The sequence below is a fragment of the Melanotaenia boesemani genome, chromosome 16 (assembly GCF_017639745.1).
Source record: "Melanotaenia boesemani isolate fMelBoe1 chromosome 16, fMelBoe1.pri, whole genome shotgun sequence".
Classification (NCBI taxonomy): domain Eukaryota; kingdom Metazoa; phylum Chordata; class Actinopteri; order Atheriniformes; family Melanotaeniidae; genus Melanotaenia; species Melanotaenia boesemani.
This window is the reverse complement of record NC_055697.1, coordinates 11,706,846-11,715,653: the sequence shown is the minus strand read 5'-3', so window position 1 is coordinate 11,715,653 and position 8,808 is coordinate 11,706,846. Positions and strand designations below refer to the sequence as shown.

The 8,808-nt window shown below is 39.9% G+C and overlaps 1 protein-coding gene across 2 annotated transcripts in view; it reads right to left on the bottom strand.

Moving 5' to 3' along the window:
- Positions 1-336: 336 nt before the first annotated feature.
- The window catches only part of LOC121655748 (striatin-like), a 29,057-nt gene continuing 20,585 nt past the window's right edge, over positions 337-8,808 (bottom strand). The window contains exons 8-17 of one of the 2 annotated variants that reach the window (XM_042010568.1): positions 8,150-8,260; positions 6,366-6,509; positions 6,147-6,283; positions 5,496-5,671; positions 4,883-4,930; positions 4,670-4,791; positions 4,410-4,577; positions 4,185-4,325; positions 3,038-3,226; positions 337-1,911 (exon numbers count right to left, since the gene is read on the bottom strand). In XM_042010568.1, coding sequence (XP_041866502.1) covers positions 1,742-1,911; positions 3,038-3,226; positions 4,185-4,325; positions 4,410-4,577; positions 4,670-4,791; positions 4,883-4,930; positions 5,496-5,671; positions 6,147-6,283; positions 6,366-6,509; positions 8,150-8,260 — 1,406 coding nt within the window. In that variant the 3' untranslated portion in view covers positions 337-1,741. The remainder of the gene's footprint in view (positions 1,912-3,037; positions 3,227-4,184; positions 4,326-4,409; positions 4,578-4,669; positions 4,792-4,882; positions 4,931-5,495; positions 5,672-6,146; positions 6,284-6,365; positions 6,510-8,149; positions 8,261-8,808) is intronic. The other variant, XM_042010569.1, reaches the window with a different exon arrangement.

Below are 8,808 nucleotides of genomic sequence, written 5' to 3'. Positions count from 1 at the left end.
AAAGACAGAAAACTTTTTTTAATTTTTAGATTTGGTTTGAAGACATCATTACATAATAAATCTGCTTAAGAAAAAAAAACATACCTGCAAAATGTTATGGAAGTTTCTTCGGTATCAGAGTACCTTAAAGAAAACCTTCTCTACAACTACCAGTAGCTGTAAACGGGAAATACCAACATCTGATTATGCTTTATTTATTTTTTGTCGACAATTTGACACAAGATAATTTCAGTAATTCATAGGCAACTCTAAAAATCATACTAGCTAATGACTCCATTGGTTTTTCTCCAAAGAAACAGCTTCATGTCTGTAAAATGACCAACATCAGAGCCCAAATAACATTTTACAGCAGGTTTTTATTTTGAACATATTTTCATATACAAACCAGTGACTGAGAAAATGGCTCATGTGAAGCTGTACTCTCCGTGTACAACATCTCGACTGCCTTTTATTTCCTTTTCTTTTAAACCTCCTCAGTTTACAGTAAACTGGAATTGCAGGAAATTTATCTTGCCTGTGTTGGATGGTTAAACTCACTGTTTCAAATATTCCTAAAGTACTGCACTAATTTCCTGCTAAACACTGGACTACTGTAAATATTAGGACATGATACATCACATTGTAGTAAAGCATGTCCACACAGCGGGGGAAAAACTACATACAGTACACGCCATCAATTCAAACAAGAGCAAACTGGCCAAAATCTGTTAGTTACTCCTAAAATTGACATCTAGAACCAAGTCTGCGGTGTAATTATATAACCAAGATGGTTTACTTTTGACACATATATTTGTAATCTTACTTCTGAAGTGTACAGTTACTTGAATCTAACAAACAGGCAATATATTTAATGGTCTGTATCACTTTACCAGCTTTGCCTCGAAATGCACAAAACTGATTACCCAACCACACTTCTCAAAAAGGACACTCAAACTCACGCTGCACAGTAAATTTTAAGACTGAATATATATATTGTTTATTATAAGCATTTGTAATTTTACATCTGATGTTAAAATCAACAACATTGTGACAACCAGCTCAAAATGCACCAACAATCCCCTCCCTCCCTGTTCCCCAAAACAAGCTTGTTAAAATAAAAATTTCAAGACCTTTTTAAAGCAAAGGCACATTTGTCAATATGGGATTTTAAAAAGGAAAGTAAAGGCAGGCCAGCAAGCAGAGTCAGTCTGGGAAGCAGAGAAGAGGAAATGAAAGGCTTCCATGACAGCTCCATTGAACTTTGAGTACCCCACATTTCTAAAACAAAAGAAAACCTGACTTGGAGTAAAAGGAGCTGGACCTGGTTTGTCTAAGAGGGAAAGTTGAGGGCCTGAGGGATCTGGGATGAGCATGAAGCCACAGGGGCAGAGGAAGAAGGGGCCTAAAACCTCATTTCTTCACCCCACACCAACACTCCAGCCTCCTTTTTGGTGGAGGTTAAACTTAAGTCAGTCTGCAGGGGACACTGTGGCCAGTCACACCCAGGCCTGCCTGGATGGTGGGTGGGGGACCAGAGAGCAGTTTTCCTGACTGGCCTCCCTGACAACCCTTCCTATGGAGAGTCACAGCCTGTTTTGAGGCTAGCGGCTACACAGTCTGCAAGTCCAACAGGAGACCAGTGGGCTGTATGGGATGGGACTGGACTTCTTGCTGACGGTCCTTCCTCTGCTGTGTCTATTGGTCCCTGATCACGGGAGACTGAGTCAGACAGCAGGGCTGTGGGGGGACATGCAGCTCCGCGTCATACAAACACCTTTGCGAGAGCATCTGCCCCAGCGCTGGCAATGTAACATTTAGATGGATGAAATGCCACATCATGGATAGATTCCTCAAACTTCTTCCTGTGAGCTGTGAACTCCTGGATGCAGGTTTTACTCTCCAGGTTCCACAGACGGATAGAGCAGTCATGACCTGTGGGGAGAACAGCAGGGGAGATAAGAGAAATGTAACCATCAGGGCTGGGACTCGATTAAAAAATATGTTTCTAGTTAATTAGAGGGTTTGTAATTAATTAATCGTGATTCATTTTAATCGCATATTTGCTTCTAAAAGCAAGATTTTTTAAATTTAAATGGATTTTAGGGGACAACTGAATCAAATAATAGACCCAGACATTAATAACGTAAACTCAAGGGCTAATAATGTCTGGAAAAATGCAATTAATTGAACTTCAATTAAAACAAAAAGTAGAAAAAAAATAGAAAATATCCCTGGCCAAAATTTAACAAGTGAAAGTGAAACTTGAAAGTACCATTTCAAGTACTTTAACATCTTTGGGTGTTCTCTAATTAAGAGTCTACAACATGTTACAGTACTTTTAACTTTTACACTGTTTTTGTCCATACTCTTCTTTAACAGGTATTAATATCTGATGGTAAGCCAGGGTGGGATCAGTGGCAACTTTCCGAGTTTCATTTACAGCCTGGTGACGGAGCAGAGGTGAACGTCTCCTGCTTTGACTGCAGCTAGGAGTGCTAATGGATGGAGGTGGGGTCTGCGGCAGCCCCCACAGCTTAATGAGAAGAAGTAAACTAAATGTATTTTCATGTCAGTCTCCAAAAGTCTCCAATAACACCAGAAAAAAAATTAGTTAGATTTGTCACTAGTCACTTATTTGAAATAGAGTCGCTAGAGGGGTCTGCAAACTCGCTAAAAATAGCGCCACAGTTGCTAAGGTGTTAGCCGAGCACTGATGCGTGCACCAGCGTACTCAGTGGACCATGAACTTGTGGACTGACAAACATTCCACATTGTTAAGAATTCAAACTGTAATTAAATGCATTAATTTTTTTAATGCCTTAATGTTTTTGTAATTAATTAATTAATTGTAAATAACGCGTTAAATTCCCACCCCTAGCAACGATATCAACAGTGTTTGGAGAATAATTTAATCTGAAATTCAACAAGGATTTAGTGTTGGACATTGGACTGAATTTAGTCTATAAATAGATGTTGTAACAGCTTTATCCCAGTGAGGGAAACCAGTCTATTAATAAACTAAGACAGCACAAGAAGAAACTAGTTGACAGGTACTCACTGCCTGACATGAGATAAAGTCCATTTGGGTCCACAGCTAAGCTGGTGACAGCATCCAGGTGGGCCACCATGGAGTGAATGAGCTTTCCGCTGTTGTTGTCAAAGAACTTGATATGTCTGTCCTCCTGTGCAGTGATAGTGATGGGGAGAGTGGGGTGGCTGAGGACCTTGTTGATCTGACAGGGAGTGCCTGGTTAAAAAGAATTAAGCACATTAGAGTTTGCAAAGCAACAGTGAGATTGAAACGTAACTGAAGTGACAAACTGTGTGATATTATAACAAAAATAAGCAAATAGACTATATAACTATAAATTTTAAAGACATAATTTATCATGAAATTGGGCTTGGCGACATGCCCCGTTATTCTAAGAGGCTTTGACAGAGGAACAAGAAATGACAGGTGTAGTTATTTATTTATTTAAATTTATACAACAGTGGAAATTATAAAGTGATGTCAATTCAAATACAGTCCTTCAGATTAGAGGTTTTTGCGGCATGTTGATTTGGGCTGTGTATACATGTAAAATGTAAATTACTTTGCACGTAAGTAACACACAGCTTGTAACTAACCCTAACAATGATGAGGAGTTGTAAGCATGTCTGTCCTGAATAAATACAGGGGGAAAGTGGGGTTGCGGTTGTACGGAGAAAATACACACATTGGCGCAGATTTACAAGCTAAACAGGTTGCCTAATGTAGAATCAGACTGTATTCATTTAAATTGACTTGCCTGATTTTATAAGATGTTTAGGGGGGAGGGGTTATGTAAATTAAAAAGTCAATATGACCAGCATTACCATGAATTGAATATATAAATGTATCCTTGGTAACCAAAAAAGTACAAAAGAAAACCGTGTTTTTCAGGTTATTTTTTCACCATCCTAAAGGTTGTTCCTTTTGCCACCACTAGATGCAAGTAAAGAGCTTTCACCAGACACCTTCTTCACGAGTGTCCTTTTCACCACATTGATTGAATTCAACAGGCTGTCTACACAAAGATAATTTTCCCCTGAACATCAGTTGTCCTGCTCAGTTGTGTTTTTTAGGGTTAAAACAAAATACTTTACTCAAACTGTAAAATCCATTGTTGTTAATAACACTTGGTCCCATAGAGCCACTGATAGTGTACCCACAACACCAAACTCACCGGGCTCCAAAGTGGATTCCAGACTGAGGACCAGCTGGCTGGTCTCCATGTTAAAGAGGCCAATCTGCCCATTTGTGAAGGACGTGACCAGATGAGCTGGTTCACTACACACAAGGTCTACTGAGGAAGGAATTCCTAGCTCTGGTGTAGAAAAGAAAGAAATATTTTAGCCATTTCATTTAAAGAGAACTGAGAAAAGAAGAGATACATGAATCAAGTTAGCACTTTTGTTTTCGTTGAACACAGCTAGGGCGGGGGAGGTGGTGTTGGCGTCCCACAGTCTCACGGTCCCGTCTGCAGAGCAGGAGAGGAGGCGCTGGTGGGCACTGCTGTACACCAAACCCCAAACTGAGTCAGTGTGTCCACTCAGAGCTCCTCGCAGCACTGATGGGTCTGTCAAAGACAAGACAGGATAACCCGAGTCAGACACCATGATCTGATCTGAAAATTCTCTTATTCAATAAAAAACCAGACACTTTAATTACCATAGGAGTCGTATGGGTCAATGTTGGGGTTGGGAGTGTTCCAGCACTGGATAGTCCCATCAACTCCTCCGCTGAAACACTGCTCCCCTGTACTGCTCATTACCACACTCAGTACAGCCCCCCTATGATTTAAGAAACAATAAAAAAATCCAATGTTCTGTTAAACCAACCCAAAACTGACAAATAGTTTTTATTTATGTTTAGTATTTTTACCTGTGTGCCCTGAAAGTGTAGATGGGCTCCACATCTAAAGATGTGCTCCTGCAGACAAGAAGGTTCATTAAATACAAAAAAAACAAAGCAGTCCCACCTTCATATCTGTCAATGGCTTGATTGCAAATTATTCCTGTTAAACTACATGTAAGGGGACGTACAGCTGCTCATGTAACAATGACCAATCACTTGTTCACACTACAACATCCTGCCTTACTGTCTTATTCACAAAAGACTTGACTGGAAAAATCACTCCTGTATCCAAAAATAAATGCAGAGCATTGACCCAGACGGGTCGTGGGCTGCAGAGTTTCGATACAAAATAATGAGTCTTCCAAGTCAGACTGACATCACTTCTTTGCCACATGGGGACAGTTTCCTGCTCCTGACTCATGTGACAGTGATGCAGTGAAGATAAGCTACTGCCTAAATGGAGCTGTAATAAAATAAGATTTTCTCTTAAAGAACACTCAAGGAACAAAGACACACTGAGTGTTAATGTCTCTAACAGAGTCAATGGGTGAGCAACAAACGGAAAAATTCATAGACCATTTAAACCAACAATAAATAAAAAATAGTCCATTTTGGTTAGAAAAAGAAGAAATTTTCTAACTTTTTGGCAGGAGCGGTCTTTTGCAGGTTCCACATCTTGAGTGTGTGGTCCTCTGAAGCTGTGATGAGGACGGGCTCCACAGGGTGGAAGGTCAGAGCGCGAATCCCATCAAAATGACTCCGCAGAGTGAATTTGGGGTTCCATGTTTTTCTCATGGCATCTTTATTGTTGCCAATCTGACAAGAAAACATAAAACTTAATAATTTCCAATTAAAGTCAGAGAAGTTTAACAGATTAATCAGTTAAATCCTGTTCTGAGCTTTGTTCATTATTATCTATTAGCAGATGTTACAGATTCACTGTAAAACAAAAGTAGGAGGAAACCTAAAAGGTGACTAAAGAAGACCTTTTAAGCCCTTCATTTTACTGAAAATTTTTACAAATTAAAACCATCCTCCAATGTGATTTTACAAACATCTGACTTAATGTTATATTAAAAAACATCAAAGCAGCCTCCTTAAAAAGTCTATAAAAGAATCTGTCTGAAAAGCAAACAGCAAGTTTTCAGCATGTGATTTAATTTTTTTTTTTTTTTTTTTTTTTTTTTGTGGAGGAAAGTGTGTTGGATGACTTCCATAAGGTTCTGATGACACCTTCAACGGAAATAGCTTCCCATGGCTTTGTGGATGTATGCTTCCTCTCCCCACTCACATCATATGCCAGACTGTCAGCCTCATTGGCCACAGTGAGTCCAGCCAGCTCCCCCAAGCCCAGCTCGCTCTCCATGGCCTCATCTGTGCCCATAATGAATGCTTTCCCTGAGGATGGTGGGAAAGTAAGAGCCTCAACTGGGGAAAAAAACAAATAAATAAATAAAACAAGTCAACACAGGTAAAAGAGGTAAAGGTTTTACAATCCAGTGAAAAGCACCTTCATCTGTTCGGTTTCCCTCATGTTCATTGGAGCGAACCACGCTGGGTCGGGACTGGGGGGTGGATGGCGGCTGCATATGAGACAAGTCCTCCGCATCTCTCAGGTTAGCCAACATGTCCTGCAGCTTGGACCGGTTGGGCCCTGTTAACAAATCCAGTTAACAGTTAAAACGGAGAGAAGAGGGAAAAAAATTATATTTTGATCTGCAAAAAATGTGCACAGGCTGGAAGACAGAATGCAAAAAAAGATGGAAAGAAAGCAGCACTGAAAAGGAAGAAAAGAAATCAATAAATACACAATGTGAAAGAGAAAAGAAATGCCATCAGCAGGGTTCTTTTAAATGAAAAGGTTGTGGGGGAAAAAAAATCGAACACTTTTCAACACAACGGTGTGTTAAAAATCGTGGGCAGTGTGGAGAGAGTCATTTAAGATTGGATTTTTTTTTGTCTCAACCAGGCTGAAATGTTAACTGGACCAATTATAGCATCTTAGCCAGACTTTAATCCTGGCTGAAGAAATGCAGGAGGCCTCTAACAGAGAGTTATATAAGAACTGTATGACAAGCAATCTATCAGCCAAGTTCAGCATACTGACCGTTAAGAGTTTAGCTATTCAGAAAGTATACTGGCCCTCGTCAAGATATTAGGTGATATAACTACCAGTCACATAATACAAACAAACATTCAGAACGTTTCCTCTTAGCTGGAAATGTAGAAAAAATGTAGAAAAAAAAAGTTGGTGGTTCTGTTCAAACCCTTTAAAATCCACCAACATAATTTAATGATGAAACAGATTTTACCAGCAAAATGCATGAGGCTGATTAAAAAGCCTTGTATATACACATGGCTCCCTTTTTGGTCAGAGGAAGGCTAGCTGCCATGTTATTTACTACATTATACATGTGAATAATTTTAATCTATTGATCTAAATCTGCAAGAAACATATATGAATCCTTTAAAATCTCTTCATACGATCTCCTTCCACACTGGCCAAAAGGAAAAAAGCACCAGCAGAAAGTGAAGACAAATTTCTGCTAAACCAGAAGAGGAGACAGCAAAGTGTTGTTGCAGTAAAGTGAGGAGGAAAGCAAGACGAAGTGAGTTATTAATCTCTGATTATCACCACAGGAGAAAGCAGAGCTTGGCTTTCAAATGTAAAATGTGAAAGCTCTCAGTTACTAAGTGAGGAGAAAGTGATCTGTTAGAGTGGTTGTATTCAGCTGAGCCACTTCTCTGAGAGCGAAAAAGTTTATTTTTATTCACCAATATGTATCTGGAGTAAAATTATTGTTAATGTACTATCAACATGGCTGACAGATGAGGATAAAGATGGTGATCATTATGTTACTATGACCGAAGACACAGAAACAGATGACTACAGAGACAATTGCTATCCCAGACAGGGCACAGATGGGCTTCTCATCACAGCTCAGTCACATCAATATCTGATATTAAACAGTGTAAGATGACGATGTGAACATGAGAATAAAGAAAATCATGACATTTAAATGGGACAGACAAACATGCATAAAACATTATAATTTGGAAAAGGAAATCATGACAGATTCTGTTTGCGCAAGCACTCACTAGAAGACTGAAGAGACTTCAGTTAGAAATGTAAAGAGGGCAGAGAGAGGCATAACAAGGAGCAGCTAGAGGAGGGTATGAAAAAACAATGACGATGTTCTGTTTTCGATTTGCAGCTTTTTGGCTGAACTCAGGAAAGAAAGGCTCTTCAAAGAGAAGAAAGGGAGGGAGGCAGCGATGCCTAACATGACTTACTCTTCACCCCCTTTTTCCCCTTGCGCTCCTTTTTGTACTGCTCCTTGAGTTTGGTTATCAGGCCCGGGTCCACGTCCCAGGCCTCAGAAATGGGACCTTGCTCGTCCTTCTCTACACAAGGGGAACAAAACCAGACCGAGAGGCTGTTGAGAAACTGCCCTGGTCGAGAAATGAGTGGCCTGGCAGAGTGGGTAAGGTGCACACACCTCTCATGTTCATATTACCCTGGAGGTTAGTCAAACCTCTAGAAGAGTAGTAGGTTTGTGCAGTTTAAGATAAGTATAACATATTTAATTAGGCCACTACCCTTCAGTGATGTTAAACAATTGGGAGCAGCACTCGTGGGCCTCTTCTGAATATCTTTAGGATTTCTTTTTGTCACAAATGAGAATGGTGGGGTGGAAACTGATGTCATGTGGGGAATTCTTTGATTTTGACAGCTGTAATTTTTAAATGATCAAACTGTTGTATGCACATGACTCAAATACACAAATCTGAGCTCAAATTCAAAGAAAACACCACAGCATTTTTTTTTGGATTCAGTCTAAAGATCGGTGCGAATCAAAGCAAATCATGTTGATCTGACGACACACAAGTGGAAGACAGTGGGGTCCAAGGCTAGCTATGGGAACACAGTGAAAGAGATCACAGAGTATGGG